General features: G+C 37.5%; 2 protein-coding genes across 2 annotated transcripts; one reads left to right on the top strand and one right to left on the bottom strand.

The window, feature by feature from the left end:
* Positions 1 to 95: 95 nt before the first annotated feature.
* LOC135595439 (tryptophan synthase alpha chain-like) lies at positions 96 to 3,782 on the top strand. Its single transcript, XM_065086337.1, has 9 exons — positions 96 to 496; positions 1,097 to 1,243; positions 1,401 to 1,466; positions 2,038 to 2,146; positions 2,375 to 2,451; positions 2,698 to 2,775; positions 3,015 to 3,092; positions 3,221 to 3,280; positions 3,353 to 3,782. The coding sequence occupies exons 1-9, from the start codon at positions 323 to 325 to the stop codon at positions 3,545 to 3,547; spliced, it is 984 nt and encodes a 327-aa protein (XP_064942409.1). The 5' UTR covers positions 96 to 322; the 3' UTR covers positions 3,548 to 3,782.
* Positions 3,783 to 4,295: 513 nt separating this feature from the next.
* LOC135595438 (bZIP transcription factor RISBZ2-like) lies at positions 4,296 to 14,416 on the bottom strand. Its single transcript, XM_065086336.1, has 6 exons — positions 13,860 to 14,416; positions 10,239 to 10,335; positions 9,292 to 9,490; positions 6,557 to 6,632; positions 6,348 to 6,473; positions 4,296 to 5,020 (listed from the first exon to the last, which is right to left on the bottom strand). The coding sequence occupies exons 1-6, from the start codon at positions 14,244 to 14,246 to the stop codon at positions 4,610 to 4,612; spliced, it is 1,296 nt and encodes a 431-aa protein (XP_064942408.1). The 5' UTR covers positions 14,247 to 14,416; the 3' UTR covers positions 4,296 to 4,609.
* Between the last annotated feature and the right edge of the window lie 4,453 nt (positions 14,417 to 18,869).

The raw sequence follows: 18,869 nt of genomic DNA, 5'->3' as shown, positions 1-18,869 counted from the left end.
GTATCGGAATCTATATTATTCATACAAATAATATCTAGCAAACTTGGCTTTGAGCTTCCGTACATCCAACAAAAGAACAGTCACCGCATGCCAAAATCCGTCGGTGGGTGTAAAACGTTTCCTTTTCACCTCATACATACATCGGACAACTCGATCAGCAGTTTGCATACAGAAGTTTCCACCCATCTTCTTCTTCTTCTTCCTCGGGACACTTTGAGCATGTGAATCTCGAGGTGGTCGAGCTCTTTCGAAGCCCTATAAAACGCCATGGATTGCTTGGGGAGAGTTCAGGTGAGCCTTGTGTTCCGACGCCTAAAAGATCATGGCTTCCGGTACCGTGGCTGTGGCTCCCAACTCCTGCTGCTTCCATGTTTCTTCAGCAAAACCCAGATTCCACTCCATTCTGATGAACCACCCTCCAAAATCTTCGCTTAGGATGAGAGCTCAGGGGCTGGGAATCTCCGAAACCTTCTCCGATTTAAGAAGACAAGGAAGAGTGAGCTCTTGTCTTTCTTGCCTTCGGGTTACGCATCCCCTGCTATCTTTTTCTTTTAAGTTTCTTCCTTCAATTTTCTCTTAACTAAGATGATTTAGCTTCAAAAGGGAAGAATTGCAAGGTGAAATCTGTAGGATTGCCCTCCAAAAGGGAAATCTGCAGGAGAATGGAGCAATATATTTAGTAAACATAGTTATCTAAAAGGTTGTATCTATTGACATCATATGAAGCAGGTGAATCTAGTTAGGACAAGGCAACATCTCTGTCCATAAGGATACGGAACTATTTGAGGCTATATGTATTTCGTCATCCTCTATATTTAATTGCCCTCATGGCGGGTTCTGAAGTTGACCCTCTCTGAGAGCTGTATGGGAATACAAGTTGTATGAGGCCACCAAGTAATGCCACCATTATTATGTCCATGCATAGGAGGATGATACGATCTGCAACACAAACCCAAGAAAAGGGTGCACATATCAATGCTATTTTGCTGGATAAGCAACAACATTGCTCCTTTTGCCGAAGAAATTATGAACATCACAGAAAAAGCAGTTGTCGATTACTTAATCATCTTTAACAAGATATGTTATCTCTGCTTAGGTTGCATTTATACCATACATCACTGCTGGTGATCCTGATCTATCGACAACAGCAAAAGCCCTGAAGCTACTGGACTGTTGTGGTGCTGATATAATCGAGTTGGGGTTGCCATACAATAATCCTATTTTGGATGGTCCTGTGATACAGGTTCTTGATTTTTTTCTTTTCTGATTATTTCTTGTATCACCAGTCAATCTATATTTGCCACTGATTTTTTTCCTAAGAGAGAGAGAGAGACAGAGAAAAAGAAGAAGCAAGGCTTCTATCTAATAAGATTCATGTTCCTTTTTTTCCCCTTCTGTAGGCATCAAACAAAAGAGCCTTGGCTGGCAAGACAAACATGGAAGCAGTCATCTCCATGTTAAAGGAGGTAAGACATCCTTAGAGACAGCATCCTACTACTAATGCATAGGTCTGTTGCTTTGTTAGCTCTATCTATAATATATCTTACGACAATCTTAACTTTGAAAAAATCATTGGTTCGGCAACTGATTGTTAGAGTAGAGTTGCATTGGTTTCAACATTAGCACCTTCTGATCTATGAACATCTCAAATGCCTATTAAAAAAACAGCATATTAACAGGTAATCCTTTCGGTACTTAAGCCTCCATTCAATAAAGGAATCTCTCTTGCTTTTGAAAAAAAAGATATGCACTTGGAAAATCTAAAGTTTGTTTCGGTCTTGGTTCCTCGAATTACTTTGACAAGTTATTATAAAGTTCAAATGGAGTCAGCAAACAAGCTTGTAGGCAGTTGTCCCTTATAACACATTGTAATTAAATGGTTAACCCACAATCTCCAAGAATGTCACCATGAGGATGCTCAGTAATATCACATTACAGTTGGGTTGCTTTCGGGCCAATCTTCTTGAACTCTTTCAGAGATCATCCCATACTTTTGAAGTTCCAAAAGGAATATAATGTGTGATCAAATTTATGCAGGTAGTTCCACAAATCTCTTGTCCGATTGTAATATACTCATATTACAATCTAATACTGGCCCGCAGAAGTGAATGGTTCTTGTCTGCATTGGAAGATGCTGGTGCCAAAGGTAATGCATGACTTGTTCAGATGCTCAAGCTTCGCTTATCTCCAACTTCAAAATATACCTGACATATGAAATTTGATTGTTCTACACTTGGAAGATAATATTTCTTCATATTTCTATGAAGAGGACATAGATTTGTTGTTAGCCAAATGTTCTTGCTAGACATTTGACCGTATGAAGAGAACAATATTTGTCATATGGTAAGAAAAATGTTAAATGTGTACTCTGCAGGGATTATTGTGCCAGACCTTCCATTTGAAGAGAGTGCTGATTTGAAGAGAGAAGCTGCCAAGAAAAACATTGATATGGTAGGCTGATTTGTTCCCTCTACTTCATAGTTTAGTGTTTCTTTGAGGTATAAATTACATAGGCATCAGAGTTATTGAAATCAATGAGCTTCTTTCTTCACATTTCCTGATTCTTCTGTATGTTTAGGATTTATAAATTATGATCAACTTAGTCATATGGTAGTCTTTATAGCCACAATAGATTACTAAGTTTCTCCTTTGGTGAAATTCTGATTTTGTGATCTTTATATCTTCTTACGATCAAAGGTTTTGCTCACTACACCTACTACCACAAAAAAGAAAATGAAGGCCATTTCTGATGCTTCAGAAGGATTCATATACCTAGTAAGTATTCTTATTTGCAAGTGTTTATGTAATATATGATATTTCGTCGTCGGTAATGAATCAATCATTCTGATGCTTTATCTCTTATATATGCTTGCCATCCAGATTCTCTATATATTCAATCAATTATCCAGAAAAATGTAACTCGATTCAGAGAGAATAATCAAGTTGAACAAAATATAGAATCCGGATAATTCTAATATCTTATTACATGATTTGGCTCCTCCCTGATCACGCAGGTAAGTTCTGCTGGAGTTACTGGTGCAAGAGACACTGTGAATAGACAAGTCCAGTTTCTTCTCAAGGAAATCAAAGAGGTGTGCTCCTTCTCTATCCTCTCTTATGTTTCTTACATGTCCTAATTTTCTACTCCATGATCTTTCTAGGAGAATCTTCTGCAAATCTAAGCCAGATAACCTGTTTATCTTGTTCCATGTTCTCACAGAAAACTGCAAAGCCTGTTGCGGTTGGCTTTGGCATATCCAAACCAGAGCATGTTAAACAGGTCAGTAACACAATTGATCTGCTCTTGTCAAGCCTTGTTTCTGAGATTAACACCAGCAAAATGCTGCTTCAGCTTTCATTGTGGGGAGCTGATGGTGTTATCGTCGGAAGCGCAATTGTTAAGCTGTTAGGGGAAGCTAATTCCACAGAAGATGGATTAAAGCATGTGGAATCCTTTGTGGCATCTTTAACAGCAGCACTTCCTCGCGGGGATCAGGGACTCGGAGAAGAACATGCTTCTTCCTTCATCTTGCAACAGAGGAGATAATTGTGGCAAGTACCGCGATCTGCATCTTCCTCATCTCTGCATCAGCATCACTGAGGACGTCAGAAACTAGTCTACATTCACATCCGCTTGTGGTCACTGTCGATTGATGAATGAGTACTGATATCCAAGTCTAAAGTACAAAATGGTGCTCGTAGGCTATAAATCGAGAAATTATCTTGTGCAAGCAGTGGAGTTTTCTTAGATCTTGATATAATAAATATTTTGGTCTTTTGTATTTTGTTTGATACATGTGGCCAAAATAACATACTTGTTTCATGATCGGTGTTCCTTGTGGTTTATGGACTCATTTCAATGCTTCACCATCAGCAAAAATAGAATCATATCTAAACAATAGTCCGTATGTCTCCTCAAAATGCACCTTCCATATAGGAATAGTACATAAGTTGTCACCCATCCAGATAACAAAATAGTATCATCATGAATGCCACCAAAAAATAAATTGCCAAAGACCTTCAACTGAGGATAGAGCCACTTGATTTCTGCTTGTCACTCGCAATAAATTTGGATGATGCAGTCAAAAACGCTCAAAAATAAATTACTAGATAATTGCAAGTCAATTGAATAGGCAGTCATGGTTTGAACGGATGAACAAAATGTTTGGAGAATGTTAATATGAAACTCTCAGATCGGCCACACTACAATTTACAAACAACAGGTGAATGTGAAAGACTGGTCCTTTTGAACTGTCATACAACAAGAGAAAGCCCACTAATTAGTTCCACAATAATTGAAGAATGTAGCTTCACTTTTTCCTTGTAACAAACTGGATTCATCACTTACAAATTGGAGTAAAACCAATACATAAATGGAAGTAAATTCTAGCTATCGTCCCAGTCACTTGTGTCAATCTCACCGTGATACCAAGACTTGCGATCTTAGCTAAATAATGTATATAAAACAAATGATTGACTTAATGAACAAATATCAATAAAAAAAGTCAAAGGCACTGTGACATGAGCTGCAGAATCCAAAACAAGAAGAAAAATCCCTGAATGAACACGAGTCAATAACACCAGCCCTATGTCAGTTCCAGTTTTTCTCTTATGCCTGGTTCTGCTTGTTGTTGACAGAGGATTCGGGATCCCATGTAGAATCCCACTGTGCAGAAATGCAAGAGTTTTGTCCACCCCCGCAGATCTTTTTCTGAAGGTGCTCAAGGCTGGCCACTCGTTGCATCGAGGCTGTTCTTCCCATCTTTCCTCCAGCTACAGCACCATGGACAACATCAACTGGGGTAACCGAAGCAATCTCTGGAAGGCAGGGGTTCATCCTCCTGTCATGTGTCTGTGCCTGGAAAAAATGTTCCTTGTCATCATGGATCGGAACAGAAGCATCAGATGCATCAGATGGGCTCCCAGAGAAGGGTATGCTGCGTGCTGACATGTCGGATATGGTTGGGTTCAAAGGATTTATGCCAGTTAACTGCTTTACACTGTCCTCAGCCATCTTCACCTGAATATACGAACAAGATCAGAAGCATTAACTTGATCAAGTTTTAATATCAGAGCATGCCAAGATCTGTCATTTATCAAGAAAGTCTAAGGAACTAATTGTGATCTCTTTCCAATGAGAGCAACTGATACCTCTTCAATTGTTCATTGCTTAATGACTTGCACAAAAAGGCTTTTAATTGATTTGTTCCCACAAAAAACGAAAAAGAAACAGAAACAGAATGATAACCACACCATCCTGGTGCTTTGAAGCAGTATCTATACAGGGTCACAAAATATTACTAGTTTTATGATAACAAGAAAAGGTGACCAGTAATCATCAGTTGAAGCTTGTTCTTAGGTAGCAACAATGGTTGAACAATTTGCAAGACATTGCTTCACAAGCACTGCCAGTGGTGTGAGAACAAAAAACATTCTCCTTCACAGCATTTTCCCATCTTATCTTTCCAAGTGAAATGTGTCTTCCAAGTGTGATACAATTATTACCTACTGAAAAGGTTGGTGGGAAACATTACAGATCAACATTCTATATGAACAGAGGCTTTCTGACTTATGTCCATTGTACCCCTACTGTCAGTCTTCACAACCAAACAAGCTATACATTTAAACTAGTCAGTTAAGGGGTGGTTCAGAAGGCGGATGGATTACCATGTCATCTTTCCTAGACTGTTCATGTGCAGTTAGCCCATTCAGTGGGAAATATCAAGTATTTGCTTTGGCTCCTCTTGATAAGATCATCCCGTTTGTTCCAAGCAATGTTAACCAATTATTGTTTCTCGTCACAAGAAATGAAAAATGTTTTCTCGCAAGATTAAACATACCTGAATAACAAGACCGAGAACATGAAGAATATCCAATAGCAATTAATGGCACCAAAAGGAGGAAAGCAAAGGCTTCTGGAGGAGCTTTGAAAATCAGTTGACAAACATTACATTTATGTTATTAATCCAAAGAAACATGCTCAGATGTACAGCTACCAAACATCCACGGCAATTATGTACAGGGAAGAAAACATAACATATTAGGGGCACCTCAGTTGTTACTTTGTATCAACTTATTCCCCTCGTTAGAAAGTCTTCTGACACTACTATGTTGCTTTTGCTTACACTCTGTCAGACTCCAGCAAATTGACTTTCTCATTGAATAGAATATCATAAAAGGCTGAATAACTTTCCCTCAAGAGTGTGAAAGAGTGCATAATTATCTTAGAGCAGGTACCACAAGACGCATATTATCGATGCATTTGCAGTTTAAAACAAAGCAACCTTGAAAGAATACTTGCAAATTCTAGAGGAAGATGATACATTAGCGAGTGAGAGATCTATTACCTTAGCTCTTAAAGTCTCCACATCTGCTTTGAGTACCCTATTGTCGACAGCAGCTTCATTGTACTTCTGATTGATATCAGCAAGTCGCTTTAACAGTGAAGAGTTCTCAACCCTTAACTGTGCAACCTATTCCAAATTATGTCAAAAAAAGCCTTAAAGGACTCCATTGCCATCTAAAAATAAAAGGAAAACGATCAACAAGAGGATACCTGTGCTTCAAGCTCACTCAAATGTGCTTGCTTTCTCCTTCTCGAGCGTCTTGCTGATTCTCGGTTTGAGATCATCCTGAGAATGAGAAAGAAAAATGAGCAGCAGAAAGACCAGATGGGTAGGGCCTTTACAGCATATAGTTGATCCAACAACCCTAGAATTTATCTGTCTTCCAGTTAAACAAAATGTGGAACAGATTGCATGGAGATAATCCCACAACCTATGAATTCCAAAATAAAAACAGTACCAAATAAGTGCAGGAATATTTTTGAACAAACATGAAGACAAATTAGCAAAATTGCATCTCATTTCAGAAGGAAAAAAGCGTTTGGGTTTAAACATTAGCTTTCCTCAACATGGCACAGTGGCCAAGTATGATTCAAACACTTCTCTACAAACAATAATATTTAATAAAGGCATAGTCAATTACATCTGGAAAATTCAGTGTTCATTTATAAGATTTGATACACTATGTTTGAAGATATATATATATATATATATATATATATATATATATATATAAAAGATATGACAGAGAATTAATGGAATTTCACACAGATAACCTTAAATGTTGATGCCTATGAAACATGGATATGGATATGGACTACGATATGACATGATACGGATAGCTGACAAACCTTATAAAATTAAGATGCAACGGACACAAAAGTTAACACAACAGCTTTCTCTAATATATGTTATAATCTATAGTTTGAAATGTATCTAAATAATCTACAATAACCTTATAAGTGATTTATGAGAAGCACACCAAGCATTTACATAAATGGAAAACATTCACGGAAGTACCAAAAACATACAAAGCATCAAGACATAAGTCAAGTTACCTACATATTGCAAATATTCAATATGACATGAATTCTTATAAAAATAACATGTGTATGTATATAATTAATATTAACAAATAAATGTAGATGGTTTAGATGTCTTAGTGTGTTTCGAAATATCTCACACACATTTAAAAGCAAAGTTTGACATACCAAAGCGTATCACTCGATACGAGCAATATGTACTGGTCCGACAGAGGACTGGAATGGGTGGTACATCAATACACCCTAGTGTATCATGTGTCGGTATGCTCGGTACAACTCAGTGCGTACCATACTGACAGCTGATCGATACACTGGTATAGACCGATAATGCGAACCATGTTTAAAAGTATCCAACAAGTTTACCAAATAATGACTTCTATTAAGCATTTGAAATATGTGTTCCTTCCGTTGCATGCAAAGTGGAATGATCTCAAAAAAAGTTTTCAATCAGAACCATAATCAGCTAGTCATGAATTTCTAAAGTTAAACTTTCTTTATGATAGAAGTAACAGAAGAAGACAGCAATATCATGAAAATGATGTCCGAGTAACTGGGTATGACAAGGAAAAACTTCAATTCCGCAGGCTGAGCACACTAGTGATTATATGAGAAGATTCAAGGAAACAAACAGAAAAAAGATAGATATTTTGCCAAAAGGTTGCAGCCGAACTTAGAAAAGTTGATCAAGCCAAAGAAAATCATATCAGAAAATCAGATATGATCTCAAGAACATGCTAGAGAGAGAACAGAGGATAGAGAGTGTCTAACAAAACTGCTCTCTTTCTAGGTTCTATTGCTATTCAGAGAATCCAACACAGTGGTCTCCATAAAAGAACTGCTTAAATGGGTTAAATCACACAAACAACAGCACCTAGCAAGCCTCTCATTATCAACTATGATACAGTTCAAAGATAATTGAAGTCTCGAGGTAGTTTATCTTTGGTTTCATATATTCTTTGTTATCTTTATAGTATTATTTAGATAATAAGCTACAAATCTTATAACATTTTTGTTTAGCCAGAAGAAGATGCTTAGTTATCATAGAAAGTTTATTTGAAGGGAGTGCTGTCTGTCAAATTTAACAAGACATTATCTGCAAGTTCCAGTTCCAACAAATTATCCTAGAACAGACTGGTGGTCTATAGAGAGGGATCAATGTGGCAAATGCATACTACAAAATAATTTAATGGTGACTTCCTGAAATATATCCTATGTTGTCTTTCCTGAGATTTTCATCTGTTTTTCTTATTTTACTGCACTATATTTTCTTTCTCTTTTTTCTTTTCTGCTTTTATGTTGTGGAGTTGCAATAACTTGGTTGTGCATCAATCATGTCAAACAAAGAAAATAAAATCATTAGTCTGATCATGAAACATCTTCATGATTGAAGCCTACCATGTTGAGTGCGTTGCCTTGGAGGTGTTTGGGTACATGAATAAATAATCAATGAAAAATAATTTACCTATTGACAATAACAAGTGTAAACAATTCTCTGCCCACAAGTAGCCAAAATAAAAGACACTAAGTTGACAAATTTAATATGAACTCAACGTTTCTAAGGGAGACTTTTTAACTGTATGACTAATGTATGTAAAACTAGCATCACTTTGGCAACCAAGGAGCATTAGATATATGAGCTTATGCACCAGTTGCAAGTTCTCAATGCCACATGAATCCGTTCCAGCTCAGTCATATCACGTCAAGTCCCTTTAACTATGTCAGCCTAAACACACCGGAAGCTTGCCCTTTAGGCTTATGCCTCTCCTCTTATAACTTACAGGTCTGAGACAACCCAATTAATACAGTTGTATAATGAAAAGCAAGTTTCAGAACACTGACGGTTTACTATCTAAATAGCAACATATAATAGGAGTGTTGACTGAACTATAATGCTTTCATTTTACCTCCTTAAACGTTTGACATCAGTAGGGTCCATATTTTCCCTAGTTTCTGCTTCCCCATCAGCTTCATCTTCATCCGAGTACTCTCTTGAGGATCCACTAGTTGCTGGCCTCCCTTGAACACCTGAATTCTGCATAACAGGTAAAGCTGGAAATCCACTTGTTGCACCACCTGCCTTATCTTGCACCTTGGAACCATTTCCTAATCATGCAACAGTAAATGCAAAAGTAGCAAACAAAGGCATCCCAAGTCACATGATGGAGCTATGCAACCAATATGGCCGATATATTTGGTAAGACAACAATTGTACTTTTAGAGTGCAATCGTATCTCACATGTAAACATGTCTACTTAACAGATAATAGAACTGAAAAGAAAAAAGGAACAATGTCAGAGATGGAGTTATTATTTATCGTATCCAATTTTAAATTCCAAACTTATTGTATTAAGATATCAATTTCATAACTAACCACATTAGTCACATGAATTATAGAATGTGAAATTGCAAAAAAAAGAAGGTATTAGGTAATTTCTGCAACTCCAGCCCTCTGGGTTCAGATACGAATACACTTCAAACAATACAGAAGCCATCTGATTACTTCTCTACTCCATCCCTCCGTTAGTCTGATAAACTAAGACTTCAAAGCATCTTCTAAAATTCTTCACATAGGTCAATGAATTATCATGATAAGGATTACTTTCTAAATAATTATACTATTTAGAAAATTAATCCAAGGTACCAGAAAGATGTTATACATGAGAATTATATGATTTTATTGCTCTACTGGTGCTTCTATTAGTCAGCTTTTATAGCAATTTTTTGTAGAAATTGCATATTATCATTAAGCACAACTCGAGAAAATTTTAACTTCAAAGACATGTAACATGATAATATTTGTAACAATTGCAGATACTAAACAATCTAAAAGCAACAGTAACATATAGCATACCTTTCCCAGGTGCTTGAGATCCCTGCTGTGAAGCATCGGAAGCAGGTGAACTGGTGTCAGCTATAGAAGCAGACTCTTGAGGATTTACACTAGAACCCTATAAAATTGAGAAAACTAGTTTTAAAAAATAAAATTATATGAATATTTAAATATCATTGAGATACAAATCTGTAGCTGAATTTTTTTTCCAAATGAATATAACAGGAAAGATACTTAGACAACAGATAGTACTTCAAACAATATTTGCAAAATAAAAACTAACCTATGGCAGCAAAAATTGGAGCATTGAAAAAAGGTGGTTTTGATGATAAATCTTAAGGCAACAATAGGAACCAAAGACCAGTGATTGCTGTACCACATGAAACAGTATGGTACGGGCAGTATGTACCGGTCTGGGTGTGAACCGATAACGGACCACTCCCATTTCAGACAGTCTGATTAAAATAAAAAAAATCAAAATGTGGTGGGCCCCAGTCCATTTCAGTATTAAAAGAAAAAAAATAGGGCTCGTGTTTCATGCGGACCACTCCCATTTCAGACGGTCTGATTAAAATAGTAAAAAAAATCAAAATATGGTGGCCTCAGTCTATTTCAACATTAAAAAAGATAAAAAAATTATGGCTCACAAACGCAAGCCCACTTCTCACATACGATGCCACTTTGCCACTGCGATGCGGCGCTGCCTCTTCGCCTCTTTGCCGCTGCCACTTCCGCTTCGATGCTGTCACTGCTTCCCAGGTACACTGCCACTACAACACTTCTCCAATTCTTCTTCCTTCCTTTCTCCTTCTTTCTCCTCTGTTCCTCCACTGCCCCTTCTCTTCACCCTCTTTTTCTTCCTCATCAAAACACGAGTATGCACCAACATACTGTGTACCAATGCACTAGTACAAACCGGCATGTACCATTCCAATAGATTGCCGAAACGGGTCTGATACCCGAAAAGGCAAACCTTGCCAAAGACAACTACACAACCAAACAATTGAGGAAGAAAAGAGGAGATAAGTACTCTTGCACGATTGTAGCTTTCTATGTTTGTAAGAACCTCAATTGGTCGTACTATTATCATAAATTCTATGGAAAATATTTAAGTAGTAATCATTTCTAGCAACATCAAGGTAAGTCACATTAAGCAGTTGTCCCTAGCTTTGCTGATTGAAACTAGGCTCATGGTTTGATTTTAGTAGTTTTGATTATAGTTTCAGCATGGTCCTAGGAGTTTCAACTTCAGCAGTTTGAGTATAGTTCAAGACTTTTGTGGGTGTTAACTTTTTGGTAAATCAAGATGAGAGAAAAACAAAAAATTGAAAGTAAAAAAAATCTTTTCTAAAATTCAGAAAATAGTTCCACTGAATTTTGGTTGAACTATTAAGAGTTGACACATTTTACATCAAGTACAGGTTTGGGCATTGTAACATTTACAAAAACAAAAGGTGATACAGGTAAACATTAGAGAAAATGGGAAGCAATAAAGAAGCCAACAAGAAAAAACTTAAAAGAACCTAGAATGGAGCATCAACTCCATGGTGGGCTTCAGTTCAATTTCTCAAGCAAGTGCCTTATGACATCAATGAGATTCATCATCAAGCCATCACAAACTCGGGCTTATCTGCTCTACTTTATTCTTGGGGATGAACCCTAATAGGCACCTTGAGGAAAGGAATGACCTTCACTTTTGTGAAGGCCTCTCTAACTCTCTAACTAATTTGAAACTAAATACACTTGCATCAAAAGTATAAGGTGAAGAGTCATAGGTCTATTAAACCTACATGGACTATCATCTGATGATGTCCATCACTAGACCATCACCAGTGCAAACACTCTCACTCGCAAGGAACTATCCTCTCCAGATTATCACTAAAAATGCTTAAATATCTAATCAATGTGGCACTAAATGTAGTTTTATCAAAGTCCCTCAATAAGGGCATGACAAGCCTCACGAACTCACATGAGCCACCATCTTAAGAGGTCCATCACCAGGTCATTGCTGACTTGGACTGAGTGGAGCACAAGGTTGTATCCATTTTGAGATGGATCCTGCATGGTTTTGCTATTCCACTATGATCCCTGAAAGGTGCCTCTGAGAGAGTAGTCTTTACCTCTTTACAGGACCTTGATTCTCCCACTCTCAAAGATGTGGGAATAGATGTGATCTCATCAACAAATAAGATGTGGAACTAGATTTGACCTCGCCAATTTTCACACTCAAAAAAGTTGAGGAAGAAATAAGTTTGCCCAGACTCAGAAAAGGTACTGGCTTGTAAGGGTTGAACATTATTTAATGGCAAAATGTTTCAGCTCTGAAATTCAAAAATAAGTGGTGATTAAATCTTTAACAAAAAGCTGCAATGAAAGATTTAATATGACTAGGATTTGACAAACCTAGGAAAATCATGAACAGAAGAAAATTGGGGTAATTGTAATTTGTACAAAAGCTAGTAAAAAAGGGATATTTTTGTTACAAATTAGGGTAACATATCCACCTTGGAGGAAACATACTAATTGTTTATTATGATATTTTTCAGGCCTACATTCTCTTCATAGTGATAAAAAGTCATATAAAATATTTTTTTAAAGGAATAGAAAGCAAATGGGTTCTCTGATTATATTCTCTTCTCCAAGCATGCCCGAATGGAAACAATCCATCAGGGCTTCTTTCATTGGTCCAGGTTTTCTCCCATTCCCAATGCATCTTAATTACAAATACCCTATTGTATTTTTCATGACATCTTATTAGAGGCAGATTGTTCATTCTTGCAAAGAACCTTTAAGTCAACAATTACCTATCATGTATGCCTGAGTTCTAGTTCGATATCCCTTTTATAAGATTTGTTTGTCTTTCCCTATGTGATGATTCATCTCGTTTGTGATGAAATCTCAGCCATTACAACCTTATCCCTTTGAATAGAATGATGCTATTGTGCTGCTAAGAAACCATTATAAAATATATTAAAGAGATGCCAAGCTAAGTACTTTTGCTTAGCCAAAACACATATGATCCCATCCAAAATCCTCAAGAGACACAGTTGAGCATTCTTTGATTGATTCACAATATATAACCAAAAGGGGCCCAAATCTATATAAACTGCGGATTCTTATACAGAAACCTCACGGGACAGTCCAAAGGGAATACAAATCAAGTTTCACATTAAATGCTTAAGAAACTAGATCAAAAGTAATTAAAATTCTGAGACCTTCAAATTTCTATTCTCACTCAAATCATTGCAAATTGATTTATAAATTTTATTTTTATTTCAAAAAAATCATGAAAGCTTGACTTTTACAAAGCTCAAAATCTCCCATTGTATACAGCTGTTATTAGCAAGTTGAGGACTAGACCACAAGGACGAAATGGCACTTAAGTCTCATTTGAACTTCAAATGTTTGCTAGGAAAGAACTAAGAAAAAAGAGAGGGCTTTACTGCGAATCAAGAGGGCAATATAGTCACGGAAAAATAATTTATGAAGATAAACAAGAATAGGAACAAGTTCCACCAACAGAAAGAGCCAACCTTAAGCACGCATCTTATTTCCATTAAGTTATAATTTTGATCCCCCTTCGAGGGAAAAAAAATTAAACAAGTCAAGCATTTAAGATATCAAACAGGGCATGGCGTGTACCCGCGACATGGCGACGGCGGCGCAGTACATATCCAGTTTCTGCTTTAGCATCGCGGCGTAAGCCACGGGATCGACCCCGGCCGGCGGCGGTTCGGACGGTAGGACGGTGGTGGTGGTGGCGTTCCCCTCGACCTTCGCCGCCGTCGTCTCGCTCGCCCCCGCTCTTCCCCCGTCCTCCCTCACATCGCCACCACTATCAGGGTTAGGGTTGGGGTTGGGATTGGGAAGGCCAGGGGCGGCGACCTTCTCCTCCGCCACCTCCAGGAACTTCTCGAAGTACCACTCCGAGGCGCTCCGATTCATCCCACCGCCTCCGTTCGCAGCCGGCAGATCCGTGCCGGGCCAGAAAGGATCAGGAATCTCCTCCACGGAGAAGACCCTCTCCATGATCTTCCACTCTTACCTTTTCCACAATATCGTTATATTACCTTACACGGAAATCTCAAAAGAGTTAATTACAGAAATCAAAGACACAGGATCAGAAGGAGGAGGAGGAGGAGGAGGAGGAGAAGGAGAGGAGACAGATGGAGACGAAGAAAGAAGGAAAATGCTTCAGGTTTCTTCCTTCCCTCTTCTCTTTTCGGTCAAAAACTAAGCCGCTCGTGGTCGTTTTGATATATTAAGAGACGGCGAAGATGTTCTAATTATTTATTTATTTATTTATTTATGTATATAGAAAAACATAACATATTTGCCCTTACAATTCGAGCAAACCAATATGTCCCTTTTTACTAAGATTTTTAATATATATATATATATATATATTAAACATAACATTTAGCTTCCTTCGTGCGCCTCTTCAGGGTGTGATCAGCTGTCTCGATAAAGGCGGGGAACAGTGAAGATCTCTCACAGAGCACAACGGGTCCCACCACCGTGAAACAGCTTCCTCCTTGAGGCCGCTGCTTATGCGGTAGTAATCTTATTCCCTGTTGGTTTGAGACAGGGGATGTCTCCTGCAACGATTGGGATTTATGGCATTATTCTTTGACACTTGTGGCGATAGAAAATTATCACTTTGTCTCTGTGCATGTGATACACATTCTTATACTTTTCCGAGATTAAGCTAAATGTGCACATTTAGGATTAGGAAGCTCGTCATTTTCAAATTTGAATGGCATGTACTGAACTGAATCGACTCATTAATTTTTTTTATTTTAAAAATAAATAACGAAATTATAATTTAAATCTAAAATCCTGCGATAATTATTAAGATTTTTACTTACCATCGATAGAACTAATTACTATATGATGCAAAATATTTAAGTTTAAATTAATTAAAGTATTTTCATCTAATAATAAGTATTAATTACTAAAATTAATAATGAGTTATATAAATATCGATCTTTTAATAATAATATATGGCAATTTAGAGATATAATAGCAATTCATTAGTTTGGGAGGGTGAACATGAAAATATCACTGGTTTTGGAGGGTTTATGTGTGCCAATTTAATCACACTGTCCAATATATGAGCAATCATGAAACACAATGACAAATACTCAATTTGGGTTCCTCGAAAATAATTGAATTTTGTATTTATTCTTCTAAAATTAAGGTATATTTATATATATATTTATAATATTTAAAACCTGCATATTTGTATCAGTATGCTTAATTATATTCCTTTTAAAAATATTAGAGATACTCTATATACTTATGTATATGTTTATTTTAAATAAATATAGTCATAATTATCTGAATTTTCATGATGAATATTAATGAAAGGGATGTATTTTATGGATAGCCACATATGTTAAATCGAAATTTATAAGGGTGCATAGAAAGGATGTATATGTGAAAACTCTAATTGGATAAGGATGGAATTTTTGTGATGATAGATATTTCCTTTATGTTATATACACACATTTATATATATTATAAATGACTGATTTTATGAGATTGCGTACGCGGCACTTAAAGGCAAAATGGTCCCACCACTAAATCCAATTTGAAGATGACACGTGAGCGTTTATTCCCATTGGCCGTCACAGGGGGGACAAGAGAGGCCCCACATTCTCTCTCTCTCTCTCACACACCATCTCACTGGAGAACCGGAGGGAGAAAGAATGACTGCGCCGGTGAGTCTTCCCACGTGTAAATCGTGCACTCTGCCAAAGTCTTTCTCGAAGAATCGTTGATTTCTGGTTTGAATCATTCTGTAACTTTACATGTGTTTATTTCATTGTGTAATTTGAGATGATATGATATAATTATTTGTTTCTATTTAAGTTCATTTATACGTGACAAGACGACCTAACGAGAACATGTGGAACGAAGGGTAACAGATATGGATGTGGATGTGGGGCTCAGTAGAAGCCAAGTTGGGTGAGATGAAAACTATGCGTGTGGATAGGTGAGGTGAGGGTAGCATCATGACTACCCTACCATCATGGCCCCCTCATCATTCCACATGCATAATGATTAGGATGCAAAGTTTGTTGCCAATGTTTTATCATGGCTTTGGAATGACGAATAATGGTGTATGTATGTATATATGATACATGGAATTGTACAGTTCCTATGTGATATATGGGTCGAATGTTATCATGATCCAAGGGAGGGGTGGGTGGGCCCACCGATGAAACATTCAAAGGGTGTCGTGGCATCTTAGCGTGGGACCAACACTTGTGGAGCCAAGTGATGGAGTCTCTGATAGATGACATCATTCTCGATATCCTTTCACGGGTGATTCATTCGTCCAACGAGGATAGTGCCAGTTGGCTAGAATCGATATGTCCCAGCACGAATCTTAAAGCGACATTGGACCGTGCACGACTCTCGAAGCGAGGTGGACGTGGAATGCCGCTCACCGTGACGGATACAAGGAGAAGAGAGGGGAAGAAGGGTCATGGGAAGAGGGAAGGAGAGGGATCGAGATGTCATCGTTGGGGGCATCGGGTGGGTGGCTGTTGGAGCTTGGCAAGTTCGCGGCGTACCTGACAGTCCCCGCGGCCGTCACCTTCGCCATCGCCACAGACTCGAAAACCACCCTCTACAAGCTCATGGGCTTCGTACGCTCTTTTTTCCATTCTCCTTCCTCCTCTTACTTCATCGTTCCAATTTGAATTGTTTATGATATAGTCATAACCTGATTAAGTTCACGGACCTCGGAATCCCCCTCTCCCTCTCGACGCTTGGTCCTTCGTAGCAACCCGTACAATCATAAAGAAGGGTTTTGCTTTCGACTTTGTTAGGGTTTTAAATCAAAGAGACGTTTTAGATTTCGAGAGAAGGAAAAGAAAGACACTTTTTTTAGAACCAAGCAGAAATGGGAAAGAAGAGGTATAGGGTGTGAGGGATTTGGACTCAAGCAGGTTCCTTAACCCGCACCTTAATCGCTGAATCCCCGATTGGAGTGAATCGAGTGCAGGGTGTTAGGGTCATGAGGTGAGGGTAAATTGCCCCATCATCATGACCTCGCCCCAAAGCTAGTTGTCTTACACATTTTTCAGTCGAAATCATTTGAGCTAAAAAACTATGAACCCTTGCCATGACATTTTCTTCCAGCTATGCTTTTCTACAATTACTTGAAGCGTGCACCATTCTCATAAATTTTTGAGTATTTTTATACGTTCTTAGATTCAAAATCAAGACTAATTTTTGGATTATTTATGTTCTTTTTTCCTTGTCTTTCACTATTCTCTTAGACTTTTTGAGTACTTTTCCTTGTCTTCTCTAGTTGAAGGTACTATATGTGGCAGCATACAAGAAGTTGGCATGATTGCATATCCTGTCCCAAATTGTTGAATTTTATGAAATTGACTTGTTATTGATTTTTAAATCATAACTCCATCTCTGAATGGAATCTGATTCTGTCTGTTGATACAGATTTCTATGACCTACTAAATGTTGATTTTGTGATTTTTGGATTTCATTAAGCTAAGAATTAATCGTACTTTTCTCAACTCATTGTTGGGAACATAAACTTTATTTTGAGTTGGGAATGAGTGCCAAATTCTCAATTGTGCTTGGATAGTTTATATGATCAAATTTTATATCACTGAAGTAGTAGAGGGAATAAATTGTTGTTGTAGTTATTCAATGGAAAGTTTCATACTTCAGAGCAGAAATGTATTGTAGTAAGGTCGGACCATTATGTTAAATTTAGATGATGTTTAGAAGTATTTTTAATCAATGGCAAGATATTATAAGGTGAGCTTGGTAAGTCAAAGTATAATTTGTGAAATCAGCATAAACTGTCATGCCGAGATTGCACCATGAATTAATATTTCTTTATGATCAATACAGAAATGGCATGCTAAGTATGATCTTTATGCAGCGTTCTTATGTGGTTTATCCGCCTGAGGGTCCTCGCCCTCCATCACTAGAGGAGCTCAGAGAGATGGCTCCAGAAATCAGGCAGAAGAGCAACAGCCAATGAATATTCCACAGTGCAAATTTAGAACAAGAGGAAAAGTCATGTGCTGTTGATAAGTCACTCCACTATCGATCATAAGCCGCTTATTTGCTAGCAAAAGGTTGCTGTTAATTGTGTCTTCAAACTGCAAATAAATGTTTCTTAAGAAGGAAGTTATGCAAGCTTCCAATCCCTAGCTTGTTATATTTTGGAGCTTATCTGTAGTTTCTCACAATCATCTGCAGTGTCTTGATGACCAAAATAATAGAGTTCTGTTCAATCATAAATTGCATTGTTGGCATGTGGAAATAGTTTGGCTGAGGGAAGAGGATATGAAAACAGAGGATAGTTAGGAAGTTGTCAGATAATAAGTTGAGATATAACCATGATTTCTTGGAGCTCCCTAGGGTCAAGCTCACTTTGAAATGCTATTTCACTGCCAATTATCCCATATTAATGTGAGTAAATAGGAACTTAGCCTTTTATATCAAGATAATCTTGTTGTAGAAAAGATTATATATTGAGGTTATCTGATAACCCAAGCAGCAAACAAGCAACCCTATTATGATATCAATACACATGCTTCAGGATCAATGATATCATTATGAAAGTTAAAGCAAAAGTATTAGTTGTACCTAGCAATTGAATCA

The sequence above is a fragment of the Musa acuminata genome, chromosome BXJ1-10, assembly GCF_036884655.1.
Source record: "Musa acuminata AAA Group cultivar baxijiao chromosome BXJ1-10, Cavendish_Baxijiao_AAA, whole genome shotgun sequence".
NCBI lineage: Eukaryota > Viridiplantae > Streptophyta > Magnoliopsida > Zingiberales > Musaceae > Musa > Musa acuminata.
This window is presented reverse-complemented; position numbering and strand designations above follow the sequence as displayed.